The following is a 22,343-nucleotide window of genomic DNA, read 5'->3' as shown; positions in this document are numbered from 1 at the left end:
AGCAATCAGTTCTTAAAGAAATAATTTTAATAGAAGAAAATGTAAAAGAATCACCTCTGTAAAATTAGGATGGTAAATACCTTACAGGGTAATCAGATTCAAAACATAGGGAATCCCTCTAGGCAAAACCTGAAGTGACAAAAAGACACACACACACACACACACAAAAAAGAGGAATATACATTCCATTCAGCAAAACTTATTTTCTCAGGCATTTAAACAAAACAGAATCTAACACATATCTAACTAGATTGCTTATTAGCCCTTTACAGGAGATCTGACCTGCATTCCTGCTCTGGTCCCGGCAAAAACAACACAGACAGAGAGAACCTATGTTTCTCCCCCCCTCCACCTTTGAAAGCATCTTGTCTCCTCATTGGTCATTTTGGTCAGGTGCCAGCGAGGTTATCTTAGCTTCTTAACCCTTTACAGGTGAAAGAGTTTTTCCTCTTTCCAGGAGGGATTGTAAAGGTGCTGACCCTTCCCTTTATATTTATGACAGCTGCCTATTGGGATGCACAATAGCATCTAAGCAGGTTAAGCTACTCACTCCCACTGAATGACCACGGGACTTAGCCACCGAGCTCATTTAGGAGCATTGATAAATCCCCATAGGTGCCTGTCTCCATCTTTATGATCCTGGCCCACAGATAACACAGAAGCTGGGCTGGAATCAGGGAATGCTGGGGGAGATCATAGGCCCCATGCTATGTGAGGGTCGGACTGGAGGGACAGAATGGCTCTTTTGCCTTCATCAGCTAGGCATCACTGCACTTGCCCCTGGCCTCTGCTGCTGAGCTGTGCAGGGCTCCAGGGAGTGAGTCCCACCCACCCTTAGGAAATAGACATGAATAAATTACCTTCACACCCGGAGTGTTGTGTAGGAGCACTGCACACACGGCTCCTCTCGAGGGCATGAACCTTGGAATCTCGCCCAGATGACATGAACCGTGGGAAGCCTCCCAGGACTGGGCTCAAGGCCCGAGAGCAAGGAATGCGGTAGATAGAAATTGGTAAATAAGAATTTTAAACAAAGCCAATGTATTCCTTTTATCTGTTGGAGAATGTAATGCGCGGGGGGTGAGAAAAGAATAAAGGAGAGGGTGGAAAGCTGACAGGCAGAAGAAGCCCGTTAGCAGACCAGCTTGCTTGCTCGCTTAAAGCTCTGTGCTGTCTTGTCATTGAACCGCAACATTCCCCCCTCAGTTTTTGGCAAATGACAACTTTCTGCTGAAATGTGGATTTTTTTAATCGAAAAAACAAAAATGTTTGGGTTTTGAGTTTTCAATTTCTTTAGTGAACAATCCAAAAATGTTTGGAGAAAAGCAGACAGATTCTGAGATTTGTTGTTGTTTAGCTGAAAACCGAGTCTCTATTAAAAAGAACACAGGCGAAAATTTCCAACCAGCCTTAAACCTCAAATAAATTGGAGAACATTAATACTGCCTGATAAACCCTTAATTTCAAACCATTTATTCTGTTGCATCTGTGTGATTACTCTTTCAAATGGATAGCTGCGAGGAGGTAACAACTGAATAACCAGTAAAGTTGACAGCTCACAGACTCTGTTTTGTACAGACTAGCCCCTTTCAACCCTGGGTTATAGCTGAGCCAAGCAGACAACCCCTGTCTATCCTGACCCGTTCAAGGACATACGGGAGCTCACTGCGAATAGAAGTCAGAGCGCCTGTCCTAGCTTCACACTGCTGCTGGCTGAGTATACTCGGTGTCAATGGGTGTGCAGAACATACACATAACGAGACATGGGGCTATGTTTCCACAGAAATTTTGGCACCTAGTGGGACTTTCAGAAGCACCTAGGAGCTTATAACTCGTTGATTTCAAGGGGTGTTGAGGGTCCTGATGCTTTTGAGAATCCCACTAGGTGCATCAATACCTTTAAAAATCTGCCCCACAGCCCCTCTCTGAAAGCCCTCACAGTCCTAGTAGACACAGCAGAGAAATGGAGGGAGGGGAAACTGAGGCAGAAAGAGGGGAAATGACTGGCCCAAGGTCACACAGCAGGTCACTGGCAGAGACAAGAGTAGAGCCCAAGTGTCCTGGCAACCCGTGCACCACACGCACAGAGTAAACAGTACAACACAGTGATTATGGAGAGATGCTGTTTGTCCGTTGTTACATGCCGGCCGAACTGCAGCTGGGAGTTGGTGCCATAAATTAATTTGGAAGCAGGCAGCTGGCCCTCTAGGCACAGAGCTTGGGGTAGAAAAATCACAGATGAGACGCTACTTACAAGGCTGTGTGTGTCTACGGGGGAATCAGGCTGTGTTTAACAAGCAACATCGTGGGCCAAATCGTCAGATGGGGTAAAGTAACGAAGCTCTATTGACTTTAAAGGATCTGACCCAATTTACAATAGTGTGATAACATGACGGACTGATTGTCAGAGGTGAGGAGCACTGCCAACACCTACTCATTGTAAGTGACGGGTTCTGTGCACCTTTGACATTCATATAATGAGATATTAGAGAACGAGGAATTAGGGCAATTCCCTCTGTTGCGCTAATCCTGACCATTGTCCGTCTCATTCCCAGTACAGCTATCACACAGTGTACTGAGGAAGAAAATGTCCAACCAAACCACCATGACTGAATTCCTTCTCCTGGGGTTCTCTGATGTTCCAGAACTGCAGATTTTATACTTTGTGGTGTTTCTAGTGCTTTACCTGATATCCCTACTGTGGAACCTTCCCATCATCACAGCCATAGCCCTCAACCACCACCTTCACACCCCCCTGTACTTCTTCCTGATGAATCTGTCCATCCTAGACCTTGGCTCCATCTCTGTCACCATCCCCAAATCCATGGCCAACTCCCTCATGAACACAAGATCGATTTCTTATTCTGGATGTGTTGCCCATGTCTTTCTCGTCATCTTCTTCGCTTCAGCAGATTTTGCCATACTGACCATCATGGCGTACGATCGATATGTCGCCATCTGTCAACCACTGCACTATGAGACAGTTATGAACAGAAGAGCTTGTGTCCAAATGGCAGCCAGTGCCTTGATCAGTGTTCTTCTCTACTCTGCAGTGCACACTGGAAAAACCTTTGCAATATCCTTCTGTGGAGGCAACATGGTGCATCAGTTCTTCTGTGAAGTCCCCCAGCTACCCTTGTGTTTAGGACACAGACAATCAATCAGGTTCTTCAAAGAAGAACTTTACTGATAAAGAAAAAAGTAAAAGAATCACACCTGCAAAATCAGGATGGAAGGTAACTTTACAGGGTAATACAAAGATTTAAAACAGAGAGGATTCCCCACTGGGCTGAGCTTGAAAGTTACAAAAACAGGAATAAAACTACCTTTCTAGCAGAGGAAAATTCACAAGCCAAAACAAAAGAGAACCGAATGCAATTCCTTGCCTTACTTACAATTTCTGTAATTTTAGATGGATTCTTCCAGGTATGTTTTCAAGAGATATTGTACCTGCTTGGTCTCTCCCTCCATCCAGAGAGGGAACAAAACAAAGAGAGCCACAAACAAGCCCTCTCTCCCCCCACCCCAGATTTGAAAGTATCTTCTTTTCTCATTGGTCCTTCTGGTCAGGTGCCAACTAGGTGATTTGAGCTACTTAACCCCTTACAGCTAAAGCGATTCAGTACAGCCACCAAGGAGGGATTTTGTGCTACTCTTTTCTTTATATTTATGACACTGCTATGTGGCCATATGCAACCTACTGAGGTACAGGCTCATCATGAACAGGACGGTCTGCCTTTCATTGGCAGTTCTCTCATAGTTCAGTGGTAGTGTGGTGTCCCTAGAACAGACAGTCCGGGGTTTCACCTTTCCATTTTGTGTCTCCAATAAGATTAACTATTTCTTCTGTGACATTCCCCCATTGATTAAACTTTCTTGCATTGACACCTCTCAGTATGAAATGCAGTTGTTTACAACTGCTATACTGGTCATCTTCATGCCATTTACTCTCATCTTTGTGTCCTACATCTTTATTATCTCCACCATCTTAAAGATGGCATTGGCTGAAGGCAGACACAAAGCCTTCTCCACCTGTTTTTCACACCTCATTGTGGTGACACTGTATTATGGGAGCAGCAGCCTGATCTTTTAAGACCCATTAACTTACCAGACAGCAAGAAAGTGCTATCTCTGATCTACACAACCGTCACACCCACCTTGAACCGCTTTATTTACAGCCTGAGGAAGAAGGAGGTGAAAGAGGCTCTGAGGAGAATATTGCGGGACATGATGAAGAGAAAAATATTTTCCCATAGAAAGTAATTTGGGTACACATCTTTTTTCTGATGTCAGTTACACAACTGTGCAAATCTGGAGTAGCTCCTTTGAAGTCAATGGCATTCAATGCTATGGTTGAACTGGTGTCGAAAAACTGCAAAAAGAAACAAATAAAATGTTACCCTTCTGTCAACTTTTTGCGTGCATTGGAATTAGAAAATTTGGGCAAAAAAAGTCATCAAGGTTTCAGAAATAATGATCATCTCTGTAGCTGATTGAAACACTGAAAAAATCACATGTGTATATGATTGTCTTCTAGATACCTGTATTTATTGGGAAGGGCTTGCATGGATCTGGGAAGGGCATGTGGACAGCATCACGTCTCGGTTCATTGCCCCTTTAGGGTTAATGTTGTCCAAATGCTATTCATTTAATCATGAATGTCTGTGATTGGTTGACTGTGGCAAGGTAAGTTGGTGGTTCAGTCATTCCTTCATGGGACAGGTGTCTATATCTCATAGATTCATAGATTCATAGATATTTAGGTCAGAAGGGACCATTATGATCATCTAGTCTGACCTCCTGCACAATGCAGGCCACAGAATTTCACCCACCACTCCTAAAAAAGACCTCACACCTATATCTGTGCTATTGAAGTCCTCAAATTGTAGTTTGAAGACCTCAAGGAGCAGAGAATCCTCCAGCAAGTGACCCGTGCCCCATGCTACAGAGGAAGGCGAAAAACCTCCAGGGCCTTCCAATCTGCCCTGGAGGAAAATTCCTTCCCGACCCCAAATATGGCGATCAGCTAAACCCTGAGCATATGGGCAAGATTCATCAGCCAGATACTACAGAAAATTCTTTCCCGGGTAACTTGGATCTTACCCCATCTAAAAACCCATCACAGGCCATTGGGCCTATTTACCATGAATATTTAATTACCAAAACCATGTTATCCCATCATACCATCTCCTCCATAAACTTATCGAGTTTAATCTTAAAGCAAGATAGATCTTTTGCCCCCACTACTTCCCTCGGAAGGCTATTCCAAAACTTCACTCCTCTGATGGTTAGAAACCTTCGTCTAATTTCTAATCTAAATTTCCTAGTGGCCAGTTTATATCCATTTGTTCTTGTGTCCACATTGGTATTGAGTTTAAATAATTCCTCTCCCTCTCTGGTATTTATCCCTCTGATATATTTATAGAGAGCAATCATATCTCCCCTCAACCTTCTTTTAGTTAGGCTAAACAAGCCAAGCTCCCTGAGTCTCCTTTCATAAGACAAGTTTTCCATTCCTCGGATCATCCTAGTAGCCCTTCTCTGTACCTGTTCCAGTTTGAATTCATCCTTCTTAAACATGGGAGACCAGAACTGCACACAGTATTCCAGGTGAGGTCTCACCAGTGCCTTATATAACGGTACTAAAACCTCCTTATCCCTACTGGAAATACCTCTCCTGATGCATCCCAAGACGACATTAGCTTTTTTCACAGCCATATCACATTGGCAGCTCATAGTCAACCTATGATCAACCAATACTCCAAGGTCCTTTTCCTCCTCCGTTACTTCTAGTTGATGCGTCCCTAGCTTATAACTAAAATTCTTGTTATTAATCCCTAAATGCATGACCTTACACTTCTCACTATTAAATTTCATCCTATTCCTATTACTCCAGTTTACAAGGTCATCCAGATCCTCCTGTAGGGTATCCCTGTCCTTCTCTAAATTAGCAATACCTCCCAGCTTTGTATCATCTGCAAACTTTATTAGCACACTCCCACTTTTTGTGCCCAGGTCAGTAATAAAAAGATTAAATAAGATTGGTCCCAAAACTGATCCTTGAGGAACTCCACTGGTAACCTCCCTCCAACTTGACAGTTCACCTTTCAGTAGGACCCGTTGTAGTCTCCCCTTTAACCAATTCCCTATCCACCTTTCAATTTTCCTATTGATGCCCATCTTATCCAATTTAACTAATAATTCCCCATGTGGCACAGTATCAAACGCCTTACTAAAATCTAAATAAATTAGATCCACTGCGTTTCCTTTATCTAAAAAATCTGTTACTCTCTCAAAGAAGGAAATCAGGTTGGTTTGGCACGATCTACCTTTTGTAAAACCATGTTGTATTTTGTCCCATTTACCATTGACTTCAATGTCCTTAACTACCTTCTCCTTCAAAATTTTTTCCAAGACCTTGCATACTACAGATGTCAAACTAACAGGCCTATAATTACTTGGATCACTTTTTTTCCCTTTCTTAAAAATAGGAACTATGTTAGCAATTCTCCAATCATATGGTACAACCCCTGAATTTACAGATTCATTAAAAATTCTTGCTAATGGGCTTGCAATTTCTTGTGCCAATTCTTTTAATATTCTTGGATGAAGATTATCTGGGCCCCCCGATTTAGCCCCATTAAGCTGTTTGAGTTTCGCTTCTACCTCAGATATGGTGATGTCTACCTCCATATCCTCATTCCCATTTATCATGCTACCATTATCCCTAAGATCCTCTTTAGTCTTATTAAAGACTGAGGCAAAGTATTTGTTTAGATATTGGGCCATGCCTAGATTATCCTTGACCTCCACTCCATCCTCAGTTTTTAGCGGTCCCACTTCTTCTTTCTTTGTTTTCTTCCTATTTATATGACTATAGAACCTTTTACTATTGGTTTTAATTCCCTTTGCAAGGTCCAACTCTACTTGACTTTTAGCCTGTCTCACTTTATCCCTACATATTCTGACCTCAATAAGGTAGCTTTCCTTACTGATCCCTCCCTTCTTCCACTCCCTATATGCTTTCTGCTTTTTCTTAATTACCTCTCTAAGATGCTTGCTCATCCAGCTTGGTCTACAACTCCTGCCTATGAATTTTTTCCCCTTTCTTGGGATGCAGGCTTCCGATAGCTTCTGCAGCTTTAATTTAAAATAATCCCAGGCCTCCTCTACCTTTAAACCCATAAATTCTTCAGTCCAATCCACTTCCCTAACTAATTTCCTTAATTTTTGAAAGTCAGCCCTTTTGAAATCAAAAACCCTAGTTGCAGATTTATTTTTGTTAATCCTTCCATTCAGTTTGAACTGAATTAGCTCATGATCACTTGAGCCAAGATTATCCCCTACAACCATTTCCTCTATGAGATCCTCATTACTCGCCAAGACCAAATCTAAAATGGCATCCCCTCTAGTCGGTTCAGCAACTACTTGTTGAAGGAATCCATCAGCTATCGCATCTAGGAAAATCTGAGCCCTATTATTATTACTAGCACTCATCCTCCAGTCTATATCTGGGAAGTTAAAGTCTCCCATGATCACACAGTTTCCATTAGTATTTACTTTATTAAAAACATTAAAAAGGGCTCTATCCATATCCAAATTAGATCCCGGCGGTCTATAGCACACCCCAAGCACTATCCCAGGGGAGGCTCTAATAGTTTTCTTCCCCAATTTAATTATTGCCCAGACAGACTCAGTCATATCCATTTCATCGCTTCTTATTTCTTTACATTCTATCTCATCATTGATATACAGTGCTACTCCACCACCTTTACCTTTATTTCGGTCTTTCCTAAACAGCACATACCCTTCAATACCTGTAGCCCAGTCATGACTACTATTCCACCAGGTCTCTGTTATACCTATAATATCTGGTTTCACTTCCTGCACCAGTAACTCTAGTTCCTCCATTTTGTTACCTAGGCTCCTTGCATTAGTGTACAAACATCTTAATTTTTGCTGTTTGGCCTCACTCACATTCTGTACCCTATTAGGCACGGTTATTTTACTACCAGTATAACCTATTAGACTTGTATCTACACTGCCCTTCCTCCTACCTACAGCTGTATCCACTCTTACTTCATTTTCTTTCCACTCTATGCTAAATTCTGGCGTGGAGATTACCTGGACATCTCCCAACCATCTCCCCCAAATTCCTAGTTTAAAGCTCTCTTAATCAGTTGTGCCAGCCTCCATCCTAGAAGTCTATTTCCTTCCCTACTCAGATGAAGTCCATCCCGAGAGAACTGTCCTCTATCCATGAATGCCTCCCAATGGCCATACATCCCAAAGCCCTCCTTATAGCACCACTGCCTAAGCCATCTATTGATAGTCATAATCTTGTCACACCTTTGTTGCCCTTCTCTAGGAACAGGCAGAATCCCACTAAAGATCACCTGAGCCTCAATTTCCTTAAGCGTCCTCCCCAGCCTAACATAGTCTCCCTTAATACTTTCCAGTGAGAATCTAGCCGTAATATCTGAGGAAAGTTCCTCCAAATTTTCATTTATCCCTGCCCTGTTTGGCCAAGGTCTGAAAGAAACCATGGAGTATGATGGCATGACTCTCCATGGCCTTGCAGCTTCTGTAGTCGATTACACTTGCAGAAAGCAATCACAGAGCTGATGTAAAATGCTAGCAGAGCAGAATGATAGTGCCTGATTCTTCTCTGACTGACACCAGTGTCAATCAGAAGGGACTGCACGGCCATCAGAGGCAAAAGCTCAGTACCAATGCTGACACAAGAACAAATGGATATAAACTGGCCATCAGGAAGTTTAGACTTGAAATTAGACAAAGGTTTCTAACCATCAGAGGAGTGAAGTTCTGGAACAGCCTTCCAAGGGAAGCAGTGGTGGCAAAAGACCTATCTGGCTTCAAGATTAAACTGAATAAGTTTATGGAGGAGAGGGTATGATGGGATAACATGATGTTGGCAATTAATTGATCATGAACTACTCATGGTAAATAGGCCCAATGGCCTGTGATGGAATGTTAGATGGGGTGGGATCTGAGTTACTACCGAGAATTCTTTCCTGGGTATCTGGCTGGTGAGTCTTACCCACATGCTCAGGGTACAGCTGATTGCCGTATTTGGGGTCAGGAAGGAATTTTCCTCCAGGGCAGATTGGTAGAGGCCCCGGGGGTTTTTCACCTTCCTCTGCAGCATGGGGCACGGGTCGCTTGCTGGAGGATTCTCTGTACTTTGAAGTCTTTAAACCATGATCTGAGGACTGCAATAGCTCATACATAGGTGAGAGGTTTATTGCAGGAGTGAGTGGGTGAGATTTGGTGGCCTGCATTGTGCAGGAGGTAAGACTAGATGATCATATTGGTCTCTTCTGACCTTAATATCTATGAGTCTATGAGGAAATAGGTCCTGAGCATTTATATTCTCATTCAGAGGTGTGAATGATTGCACAAGTTGCAAGGAAGTAGACATTCATACTTCCCTCTCCTTCCTCGAACTGGCTCATATAAAGTAGGCCAGTTGGCTGGTTGTTCTCCAATTTTTCCATTCTAGGTACACTACAAAAAAGAATTTTTCTCAGGGAACCTTTGGCCAACTCCTGAGTCTCTCAATCCTATTAGGGAAGGAGCCAAAGCCCAATGAAGTCAATGGGGAGACTCCCATTGAAGTCAGTGAGCTTTGGACCAGGCCCAAATTCTTAAAGGGTGAAACTCACTGCTGTTCAGAAGATCAATACAAGACCTGTGCACCACCTGACTCCCAGTTAAGTCCTCAAAATATGTCTGAAGTGTTGTGTAGGCCTAATGCTGGCACTCTGGGGAGGGTAATATTTCACCCCAAATGATGCATTCTGAAGCTATCACTGAGAGCTCGATGTAGAACACGTGGCTCACAAACAACTCTTTGATCGTCACTGCACATGGGTCATGTTTAACTGAGATGATGCGGATCTGAGGTGGGCGGAGCATTGCTGAAGTGAACACTTGACCTGTTCTGTGAATGGATAGAGATTCCCTGTTCTTTCTGGGGATAATGTGAAAACTCTTGATGTTGAGTAGAGCTGGTGGGAAAATGAGGATTTTTTCTGTGGAAAATTGTATGGGAAATATCCCCATTAGAAAGATTCCTGTCTGGAAATTCCAATTTTCCTGAAAGAAATTTTGAAACCATAGGAAAGTATTATGGGAAAGCATTGGGTTTTTTCACACTTTCTTCCTGTTTCCAAACTATTTCCACCGAACACTGACTATTGTTAAGTGTTGAAAGCATTTTCTTTAACAGTGAAAGTATGCTTTATGTCTGACAGTAATATTTTCAACCCTTAATTTTTATTTTCCAAATGGCAAAAGTTAGAGGAAGGTCAAGAAGTAGGGCCTTTTCCCCCGCACTTTCTTACCATTTTCCAAATTTTGCCATTTGCAAAATATCCTGCTGGGGGGAGGCTCCTGGGCTGGGAATTTCCCAGGAGGCGCAGGGAGCTGGGTGCCCAGTGGACACTGGGAGCTGCGTGCCAGTCAGTGGGTGACACTGAGAGTGGGGTCTATCTATCTATATGGCTGGCTGGTAATTTGATGTATTGTCATGTTTTTAAGCATGTTTTTAACATTTTATAAAATGTTCTTATATGAATTTAAAATAAAAAAAACCAACAGTAACAACAACGATAATAATAATAATTAATCATACAAAATCAGAGTAGTTAGCACAATGTGATTTGGGGGCAAAATATTTTTTTCTTTATTTGTATGTTAAATTCCCACGCAACCATTTGTGGTGTTCTAGAAATGCTAAATAAGAATAATTTTCTGTTTGATCTTCCTGATTACAAAATGGGGAAAATGATAACTATCTAGCCCTGTGAAGATTAACACTTTGATATTCTGACTGAACTTTCAACATACTAGCCATGATTCAGCACCCTGCTTTATGTCAGCACAATAGCTTTGATTTCAGGAGTTTCTATCAATGTGTAACTGGAGTAACACACAAATATCTCAGAGCCATTCTGTAAAGGTCTCAATCAATAGGTCTGGTAGCAGCAGACCAGGTGAAAAGGAACTAAAATTCATAGTATATGAGTGGCTTCCTGCTTCAATGAATGAAAAAGACTCCAGTAATCTCTAGTTACCCAGGCTCAGATCCACAAAGGGACTTAGGCACCTCAAGACTAGATTTAGGCACTTTTAGGCACCACTGCAATCCACAAACACTCGCTCTGCTTCCACTTAATTCTGTAGGCACCTACACTTACTTCTGGGCAGATTCTTAAAGGTATTTCGGTGCCTAGTGGGATTTTCAAAAGCCTCTGAGCACCTAACACTCATTGAAATCCCTACCTTTAAAAATACCTTTAAAAATCTGGACCTAGGCACCTAAATTTGCACTGTAAACAATTCCCAAAGTATCTTATTTTGTGTCTCTGGGCGTGCGTCCGTGGAAGCCCCAGCATGATCCACAAACCCGTGAAGATGGGTGTTGCCCAGCTTATCTCACCTGCGAAACCTTGCCCAGTAGGCAGGCTCTGAACACACATAACTCTACACAAAATGGCCAGAGGGACACAGGGGTGCTGGAATAGGGGGAGGCAGGGAGCCACGGCCCCATCACTTTTTACTGGCCTTAAGGGCAAGTGAGAGGCGGGAGGCGGCAGAGAAGAGCGAGCAAGGTGCGGGGCCTTCAGGAGAAGAGGTGGCGCCGGAGCAGGGCCTCGGGGGAAGGTGCAGGATGAGGGTGGGGCCTCGAGGGAAGGGGTGGAGTGGAGGCGGGGCCTTGGGGGAAGAGGCGGTGTGGGGCCGGGGCCTCAGAGAAGAGCAGTGTGGGGGCAGGGCCTTGGGGAAGAGGCGTTGCGGGGGCAGGGCCTCTGGTTGATGAGGAGAAGGAATTAGCACAAGGATCTTCCATCTCTCCAATGACTGACCTGACCACTGGGATACAGAGTCACTTTTGCTCACTCTGAGGCCCAGTGCATATTTAATTGTTTATATACAGTACAACAGCTTCAACAGGAGAGACTGGAAGAGCACCACATTGGGATATCCTTTAGTTAGGTTTGGCAGAATTCAATTTTTATTTTTTTTATAATTTCAGCGTATAATATCAGTGTGTACTTTTAAGCATTTTTTTCTATTTTTATCAATTTTTGCATTTGAGTTTTAAGTATTGTTTTTTCCAGATTTTTATTGATTTAATCAATAAAATTAAATTAAAATCAATTATTTTATTTGATCAATCAGAGGTGTGGGAAATTGTGAGGGTGAGTCACACAACAGAGCTCCTCAGACAATAATTCTTTAATGACAGGAGATGTTGGTTTTTAAAAGTTAAAGCTTTACAACCATTACAACACACGCTGACAACATCACGTGTCCAAATATACAAGGCAAATATCCTTAAATCAAACTCTAATAAATTCTCAAGCAGCATTTTTCTTACTTTGCCTATCTGTAAATTTCTATTCTTAGCAACGGAAATATTTTTTTCATTCTTTTTTGTGTGTACTGTAAAATTGATGTGTATGGGACATTTAGAGATACAAATCTAATCCTTCAAGCCTATCTTTTCCCCAATGGTTAGAGCATGTATCTAAAATGTAGAGAACCATTGTTCAATTCCCTTCTTCCTCTCGGGCAGAGGGGGAAATTGAACTGTGGGTCTCCCACATTCTTAGTGAGTGCCCTAAGCAGTGGGCTAAAGTTTATAAGAGAGGCCTTCTCCTCTCCCTGCTATTTGGTATGTGGTTGGGCTTGCTCTGAGACTGCCTATCAACTGAGGTATGCCACATGTTGTGATAGGCATGTGTAGGGTACATGGATCTGGAAATGTGTGTTGTGGGGGGTTTTGACTACTGTGGCAGTGGAGATATGCTGGCAGGTTTTGCATCTGTTGTAATGGCAGGGGCTGGTGCCGCTTTGAGTTGGTGGCTCCTGGTGTGTGGGGAGCTTGCTTCTGATAATGAGGTTGAAGAGGTTGCAGGGGTGTGTTTGAAGGCCAGAGGAGGGGGTTCCGGAAAGATATCATTCAGGATGTGGTCCCCAGTGAGTATGGGTTGTAATTGTTTCATGATACTTAAATTCATAAATCCGCTACACAGCAAAAATCATGGCCTTAATTATTAATTGTAACCTGTAAGTTGTAATGCTGTAAGTTTCACTGGTGATAGGGGACCGGTGAAAGTAAAGTGCTGGTTTGTGTACTCACTCAATTCCTGAGGCGACAGAGAGTGTTTACACTACCAGCACTTCCATCCCCGATGAGAGCAGCGCTGTAGGGCAGCTATCCCAGAGCTGTAAGTTTCACTGCAAATAACAAGAGTAGACAGTCCAGCGGTTTAAACGCAAAAAAGGGACTTTTTGCCCTTTAAATAGTAAGTGTAGACATACCCCAACCCTTTTTGTCCTGTGACTGGAGAGGTGTTAACTGCCCACTTCACCTTGAATAGCCTCTTGCAACGTGTTAAGGCCTTATCTGTTCCACATTTGTATGCAGCTGTGACATGCCGAGTACCTGTCCCCGATCTCAAGAAGACCTCTGTGTAAATTCCAAAGCTTGTCTCTTTCACCAGCATAAGCTGGACCAATAAACGATATTACCTCACCTACCTTGTCTCTCTAATATCCTGGGGAAAAACACAGCTAAAACAACACTGCAAACATCGTATACCTCGCATAGACCTGCTGCACTGTAGGGAACTTCATCAGGAATAAACCCCTTAAGTCCCCACTGACATCAGTGGAGTTCAGTTGAGGGTGGGCTGGACATGCTCTGCCCATGTCGCAGTGCAGCTCCTTTAGCTCACTTTACCCCAGGCAGATCCAGGTCCATCCAGACCGCGCCTTGTGAGTCAGCGAGTACCTGGCGCTGCAATCATTACTTAGAAACTGGCCCTTCCGTACACCAGGGGTCTCACTGTAGGTAATAGAACAGCTCGAATAATTCAGGGCTCCCACGTGCGCTGTGGTTTGCTATATTACACCACTTGATGAGCTCCCATTATATCCATTTTATTGCAACTTACAATAAATGTTGAGAAAAAAGTTTGTGATTGGTTATAAAAGCCATAGTCTTACTTAGAGCTTTTCTCAGGGCCTCCTTGACCTCCTTGTTTCTCAGGCTGTAGATGAGGGGATTGACCACGGGAGTCAGGATGGTGTAGAAGACAGAGGACACTTTGTTCAGGTCTCGCAGTGCAGCAGTGTCTGGGAGCATGTAAACAACAAACAGGGTCCCATAGAAAATTGTCACCACGATGAGGTGAGAGGAGCAGGTGGAAAAAGCCTTTTGCCTTCCAGCGCTGGAAGAGATTCTCAGGACAGTGCTGATGATAGCCGTGTAAGATGCCAAGGTTAATAGAAATGGGAGAAGAATGAATATGAAGCAGAGAGGGGAAATCACAAGAACCATCAAGCTGGTGTCACTGCAGGACAGTTTTATCAATGGGGTGTAATCACAAAGGAAATGGTCAATTTCATTGGGGCCACAGAAAATCAATTGTGATAGCCAACATACTGTGATGCTGCTGACTACAGACCCACTTAGCCAAGACCCAGCTGCTAGCTGGAAGGAAAATCTACTATTCATGCGGGCTGCATAATGCAGTGGTTTGCATATGGCTAAATACCGATCGTAAGACATCACTGATAAGAGACAACATTCTGCAGCTAACAGAGAACCAAAGATATCAAATTGTACCAGGCAGCCACAAACAGAAATGGATCTGTCCCCAGTCAGGAGACTGGCCAGCATCCTGGGCAGGATGGTGGAGGTGTAGCAGGTCTCCAAGCAGGACAAGTTCCCCAGGAAGAAGTACATGGGGGTGTGAAGGTGCTGATCGGACACAACTAGTGCAACAATGAGGATGTTCCCAGCCACTGTCACAATGTAGATCGCCAGAAACAGCAGGAAGAGAAGAATTTTCAGTTCATGGAGATTCCCAAAGTCCAGGAGGATAAATCCTGTGATGGACGTTTGATTTATCTCCTTTGTGTCTGCCATGGATTCTAGCAAGAAAAGTAATTTTTAAAAAGTAGTAATGATAGCTTGTGAAATATGACATGAAACAGATACCTTTGTGGGGAGGGAGTTACTTTGTTAGTCTCTAAGTTGCCACAAGTACTCCTCTTCTTTTAACAAAAACAAATGTATTTGAGCATAAGCTCACCGAGAAGGCCTCAGCTGGAGGACTAGGTTCAGTTCTGGCAATCACAGAATAAGAAATATGTGGACAAATTGGAGAGAATCTAGAAGTACGCAACAAAACGATAAAAGGTTTAGAAAATCCGACCTATGAAGCAAGGTGGAAAGAACTGGGCATATTTAGTCTAGAGAAGAAAAAACGGAGGGGGAACCTGATGAGCCTTCAAACATGTAAGAGGTTGTTACAAAGAGGACAGGGATCACTTGTTCTTTATGTCCACTAAGGGTCTCACAAGAAGCAATCAGCTTTATCTGCAGCAAGGGAGATTTAGTTTAGACAGTAGAAAAACTTTCTAACTCTAAGGATAGGGAAGCCCCAGAACAGGTTACAAGGCAGGTTGTGGAATCCCCATTATCTGACTTTTTAAAAAGCAGCTTAGACAAACACCTGTCAGAGATGGTCTAGATGGTCAGCACAGGAGGCTGGACTTGGTGTCCTCTCAAGATCCTTTCCAGCCCTTCAGTTCTATGATTCATTATTCTACCTCCTTCTCACACACATATCTGTATTTTTTACTGATACCTTAGTTAGTGGTGAATTTGTGTGTGAATTTTGAATTAAGGAATACAATAGTAGTTGTTTGTTTGTTATTCTATGTCTTTGTTTAGGGAGTTTTAACAGAATGACTAGCCATGCAAATATGAGATACAATACAATATTCATTTTAATACTTGCCTATTTCTTCTTCATATCCGCATCACATTGCATTTTTTGCAGTCATATTGAACTGTAAACTCATGTGTTTTAGGGCTTCTTTTATCTTCTGTAACTTAGAAATCACTCTGATGGCAAAATAATGAAGTTAGATAGATAGGTAGATAGATATATGAAGGAGAGACAGAGACACTGCCAGATAGACAGGCAGAAATAAAGCTAGACTGTGGAGGGAAGGCTAGATAGCGACAGATTGGCAGACAGAGTTAGCTAGCTAGATACCTCATTGAAAATTTCCTATTTTAAGGTTTGTTCCTCCTACTGAATATGTGGCTTTTGTGCAGTGAATGACTGGGGAGGGACAAATTCTCATAAATCCTCACAAATTCTTGCCATCTAGCTCTGGCTAGGGCTGACTCTGAGTAAACCCAGGGTGTTCTACATACGTCTAAAACTGTCTGTTCAGGGTGTGTCTCACAGAAACACAGAATCTCTGTTACACATTATTCATGACAATATACATCATCCTTTACCTTCTGTGAATCTGATGAGAAAGGTTGTGCTTCCTCAAAAACAGGTATAATAAAAGCTGGAGTCTCTGATGTGACCTCTTCATGCAGCCTTTCAGAGACCAGGATCCAGGATCCAGAGTCTATCACCATCTTCTTCATGGACCACAGTAAAGAGACCTAAGAGTTCTACAGAGGATCCCCTGTTCTATTCTCCTGCTTGTCACAGCTGGCTTTTATCTGATCCCAAAAAGTGAATGCCTTCTTTGATTTGTTATACGAGAGTGAAACAACTCCCTGGAAACTTATGCTAATGGGAATTTACAATTGCCGCAAAGGCAGCGTTAATGCTCCATTTTATTTTTAGAACTTACAAACAAGTTTAATACATGAACTCCTAACCTCAGAGAGAAAGTTGTGGAAATAGGACAACTTCTAGCTTCAAAGGAATAGTTATGGAGACAGGAAAATGTTTAACATCAAAGGAGGTGTTTCTCTTTACCAATTCTAAGGGACATAGGAATTGCCATTCTGGAGGAGGCCAGTCATCCACCTTGTCCACTCTCCAGTCTCTGAATTAGCTATACCAACTGCTTTAGAAGAGGGTTCATAGATTCAACCATCTTAGGAGAGCAGGGACATTGAATCACCTTCCCTGTACATAGCAGGATGTTACATTTCACCCAGTTACCCCTGTATTTAGCCCAATAACATGTGTTTGGTTAAAGCAACTTTCAGAAAAGCATCTGGTCTTTATGTGAAGATATCAAGAGATGGAGAATTCACCACTTCTCTTGGTAGCTTTTTCCAATGGTTAACCAACTTCTCTAGAAGTGTGACTCCCTGGCTGGCGTGCCTCCTCATGGTTGGGCATGGCATAGTTTTAGTTGGGGATTGGTCCTGCGTTGAGCAGGGGGTTGGACTAGATGACCTCCTGGGGTCCCTTCCAACCCTGATATTCTATGATTCTATGATTCATAGCAAGGTCATCTTCTTCTTCGGCACTCTTTGCTGATTGTCACTCTGGCTGTGCTGTGATCTACTTCTCGTAACTCAGCCCTCCGGCCAAGTCACATGTATTCCCATCTAATCTGAGGTAAACCCAGTCTAGCTCCTCAGTAGTCCAGTGGCTTCATGCCAGGTCTTCAGGCTGATTTCAGGCTTTATTGGCCTTCCAGCTCATCTCTGGGGGTCTTTGTGCCACCATCGTCGGGGGGGCTGGGAGGGGAACCCAGGCTTACTATCTACTCTGGATACCCTGTAGTAAGCAGTTCAGCTCTGTCTGTTCACACCCTTTGCCTCCTCCTGGGCTACTTTCTAACTCAGCCTGTCATAGAATCATAGAATATTAGGGTTGCAAGAGACCTCAGGAGGTCATCTAGTCCAATCCCCTGCTCAAAGCAGGACGAACACCAACTAAATCTTCCCAGTCAGGGCTTTGTCAAGCCGGGCCTTAAAAGCCTCTAAGAATGGAGATTCCACCACGTCCCGAGGTAACCCATTCCAGTGCTTCACCACCCTCCTAGTGAAATAGTGTTTCCTAATATCCAACCTAGACCTCCCCCACTGCAACTCGAGACCACTGCTTCTTGTTCTGCCATCTGCCACCACTGAGAACAGCCTAGCTCCATCCTCTTTGGAACCCCCCTTCAGGTAGTTGAAGGCTGCTATCAAATCCCCCCTCACTCTTCTCTTCTGCAGACTAAATAACCACAGTTCCCTCAGCCTCTCCTTGTAAGTCATGTGCCCCAGCCCCCTAATCATTTCTGTTGAGCTCTGCTGGACTCTCTCCAATTTGTCCACATCCCTTCTGTAGTGGGGGGACCAAAACTGGACACAATACTCAAGGTGTGGCCTCACCAGTGCAGAAAAGAGGGGAATAATCACTTCCCTCAATCGACTGGCAATACTTCTACTAATACAGCCCAATATGCCGTTGGTCTTCCGGGCAACAACGGCACACTGCTGACTTACATCTAGTTTCTTGTCCACTGCAATCCCCAGGTCCTTTCCTGCAGGGAAACTCAAGAGGGCTCACCTGGGATTTGAACCCGGGACCTCTTGCACCCAGAGCGAGTGAGACTCATACCCCTTGACCAACGAGCCTGGCCTTTAGCCTTTCTCACAGCTCCTTCTCAGGCTCACTCCTCCACAGATCCCAGAGGGAAAGAGGATTCGTTATGGTGAACAAAGGAAATGTACAGGTCCAAGGTGGGGTCTATCTGCCCCAAAGAGGATATGGCACCTAGCAGGCTCAGGACAGCATCTGGCCCCAGACCAGCCTGCCTCCACACAATCTATAGGTTTTCTCTGACACCTTCCTTCAAGGTGTTAGCACAAGAGGTCCACTCCTTCTCCTGCTCAGCCCTTACTGTATTGGGCTTTTCCTTTTTCAACTGCTCCCTCCAGGCTTTGACCCCTCTCATAGGTGTAACAAGGTAGGGCTGACTGAGCACCTGGGCTCTCATTGGCTTCTTTCCAGCCACTGTGGGGTCATTGTACCCCTTCAAACCCTCACTGTTAGACATTTGTGCCCTATTTCTAATTTACATTTGTCTGGCTTCAACTTCCAGCCATTGGTTCTTATCCTGATAATTTGAAAGTGCCCTTAGGACCAGGTACTTTCTCCCCATGAAGGAACATATACATTTTAATCAAGTCACCTCTCAGTCTTCTTTTTGATAAGACTGAGAGGTGGAACACTATGACCCCATGAAAAGTCTCCACGTATCCTAATCAGTTAGCGGTTGGCTTAATACGGGATAAGTGATCTGGTAAATTTGAAGCAATAAATAATTTATCACTACAAGCAGTAACGTCCTGGAATCATAACCCTGCTTTCCTTGCTTACCCAAATTTCCCACTGATCCTTGCAGACAAGAAACTGGGCACTATAGTTTGGTACGCAATGTTGCACCCAAAATCTTACTCACATAATGGGCTGAGCAGAGAAGCTGAGGATCTCTGAATCAGATTTCCCTTTCTTGTCTCGAGTGACCTTGATAATAACTTGCACATCACCCCCATCAGTGGATAAATACAGTAAAATATAATGATTAGTGCTGGTCAAAAATTATCCTATGGAACAATTTTCCACTGGAACATACTGTTTTGACAGAATAGGAACTTTTCATGGGAGTGTGTTGAATCCATTGAAACTTTTAGTGGAAACCAGGGAAGCTCCTGGTTGACTTTCAGCTTGACTGCTGCCTGATTCCTCGGCTGCCCAGATACCTATGCTGTCTGGCTTTCCAGCTGTCCAGCAGGAAATGTAAATTTTGATGAAATCACATTTTTCAAGGGAAAAATCTCTCAAGTGAAAAATCCCAAACAGCCCTTGAAAGAAGTTAAGGGAAAAACTAAAGGCAGATTTCCTCGAGCAACCTTAACTCTGCTCTGCTGGGAATGCCAGTCTTCTGTCTCCACCATGGATCAAACTAGCCCCTCCCTGCACACAACTCTACTACATCAATATCCACAAATTATGTGAATAGGATAGGAAAGGGTAGTTTGGTAAAGGGATGTATAAATAGTGTGGCCACCTTTGGAGTGCCACGTCGTAACTTGGGATGACTCTGCAGTGCCTGGCCTTCATTTCCTTCCTTGTTGCTCCTCAATAACTCCACAAAGGCTCATGTTTCCCTTCTTCTGGTCTGGCTTATTAACATATGTCAGGCTTCCTTCCCCACTCTGAACTCTGGGGTACAGATGTGGGGACCTGCATGAAAGACCCCCAAATCTTATTTTTACCAACGCTCAGATTTCCTCCTTGCCTTGGGATCGCTGCCACCATCAAGTGATCTAACAAACAATTAGGGAAAGGACCACTTGGAGTCCTATTCCCCCAAAATATTCCCCCAAGCCTATACACCCACTTTCCTGGGGAGGCTTGAGAATAATATCCTAACCAGTTGGTTACAAAATGATCAAAGACCCAAACCCCTAGATCTTGGAACAATGCATAAATCAGTCAGGTTCTGAAAAAGAAGGATTTTATTTCAAGAGAAAACGGTAAAAGAATCACCTCTGTAAACTTAGGCTGGTAGTTCACCTTACAGAGTAGCAGAAAATTGAAAAAGCACAGAGGAACCCCCTCTAGCCTTAGTGTCAAAAAGTTACAACAAAACAGGGATAAACCTCCCTCTAGCAAAGGGAAAATTCACAAGTTGAGAAAACAAAGGTAAACTAATACCTTGCCTGGTGTTAGGGGGCTTATTCCTTCACCCACTTACTTCCCTGGGCCTTCTCACATGAACAGAGAGCAACAATACCCAAAGTCCAAAGGTGCAAACAATTTGATGTTTATTGGGGTGAACTTCCAGCAAGCATGATTCCAGTTTCCTTCCTTAGCGTCCCCCCTTCCCAGCTCTGAGACCACAGAGGGTTACCTGTGTCCCTGTTCCCGTTCTCCCCGTTAGCAAAACATGATTCCAATTTCCCCACCCCCATTCTCTGTTCCCATTCCCCCCTTACTTCCTGACTGACTGCAGACTGTATAGTAAAACTTGAGTTCTGCTTAGCTATACCTTAGTTTAATTTCAGTAAAATGATTGGTTAACTAATCCTAACATATTGTAACACGATTATTTAACCAATTATATCCCAGCACCTTAATTAGTTTACAACCAGCAAAATAATTAGTTTACACCCAGCAAAATTAATTGCCTTATTTCAATGTGACTAGTTGGAATGTAAGTATGTGACCATTCGCTTCCTAGCTTATGGCTGCCTCTGCTGCTTAGCCAAAGGCCTTAGTCTAAGAGCAGGGCCTCAGACTGTCACAGTGAGAAAAGGCCTTATACAGTCAGACAGTGATTTTGATTCTTTCTTTCTTTCTTTCTTTCTTTCTTTCTTTCTTTCTTTCTTTCTTTCTTTCTTTCTTTCTTTCTTTCTTTCTTTCTTTCTTTCTTTTATACCTCTATAACTAGCTAAGTGATAAGAATACACCTAAATTCTTAGAGTATAGGCCTTTACAGACAGGCCTGAATACTTATATCCTAACAATTGAGGATGGCCAGGGGAAGTCACATTTCAAGGCTGATCTTTGCTCTTTGAACAGGCAGGGGAAGGGAATCTTATTCGAAAGAGGAGAAAGCCCCAGAAATCTCCCCCTTATACCATATCTGACCCATGTGCTAAGACTGGTACTAACAGCAAAGACTCTCTGAAATCCCCTTGAGCTTGATCCGGGCCTGATCAAGAAGATGCTACTTCACAGCTTTGGGGATTCTGTCACAAGGGCAATCATTAATAAGTTCATTTAGTGTTTCATTTGCTTCATGTTTATCATTAGCCACCCAAACTCAATAGTCTTTGGAAATTTACAAAGTTTACTGGACTTCAGAGACTCATAGATTCCAAGGGCATAGGAGACCATTGTGATCATCTAGCCTGACCTCCTGTATAACAGAGCCCAGACAATTTCCCCCAAATAATTCTTACAGCATGTATTTTATCCCAAAGGTTAATGACTCTCACAGTTAAAAATTTACACCTTATTTTCACTCTCAATTTGTCTAGCTTCAACTTTCAGACATTTAATGACGTCAGAACTTTTTCAGCTACATTGAAGAGCCCATTATTAAATATTTGTTCCCTGTGTAGATACTTACGTAGCCTGTAATCAAGTCACCCCTTATCCTTCTTTTTCTTAAACTAAATGGACTGAGCTCTTTGGCTTCATCACTAAGAGATATGTTTTCTAATCCTTTAATCATTCTAATGGCCCTTCTCTGAACCCTCTCCAAATTTTTTAACATCTTTCCTCAATTGTGGCACCAAAACTGGACTCTGTAGTCTAGCAGTGGTTGAATAAGTGCTTTAGATTCCCCTGTTTATTCATCCCAGGATCGCATTAGCTGTTTTGGCCAGAGTGTCACACTAGGCTCTTATATTCTGCTCATTATCCACCATGACCCCCAAATCCTTTTCAGAGTCCCTGCTTCCCAGAATAGACTTCCCCATCCTTTAAGTGCAGCCTATATTCTTTATTCCTTGATGTATACATTTACGTTTG

General features: G+C 43.1%; 1 protein-coding gene and 1 pseudogene across 2 annotated transcripts in view; one reads left to right on the top strand and one right to left on the bottom strand.

Annotated features, from left to right (window-relative positions):
* The first annotated feature begins 2,587 nt into the window (after positions 1 to 2,587).
* Positions 2,588 to 22,343, top strand: part of LOC311530305 (olfactory receptor 14A16-like) — a 29,255-nt pseudogene continuing 9,499 nt past the window's right edge. Inside the window, exon 1 of the transcript in view lies at positions 2,588 to 3,100. The product of the transcript in view is annotated as an olfactory receptor 14A16-like (transcript). The remainder of the gene's footprint in view (positions 3,101 to 22,343) is intronic.
* On the bottom strand, positions 13,982 to 14,962 carry LOC311530593 (olfactory receptor 11A1-like; the record flags this gene model as incomplete). Its single annotated transcript, XM_084647410.1, has 1 exon — positions 13,982 to 14,962. One exon carries the CDS (start codon positions 14,960 to 14,962, stop codon positions 13,982 to 13,984), a length of 981 nt encoding a protein of 326 aa, XP_084503536.1.

This window comes from Lepidochelys olivacea (genome assembly GCF_965140295.1).
Source record: "Lepidochelys olivacea isolate rLepOli2 genome assembly, chromosome: 14".
Classification (NCBI taxonomy): Eukaryota; Metazoa; Chordata; order Testudines; family Cheloniidae; genus Lepidochelys; species Lepidochelys olivacea.
The sequence above is the reverse complement of the archived record's forward strand: the minus strand, read 5'-3'. Positions and strand labels throughout refer to the sequence as shown.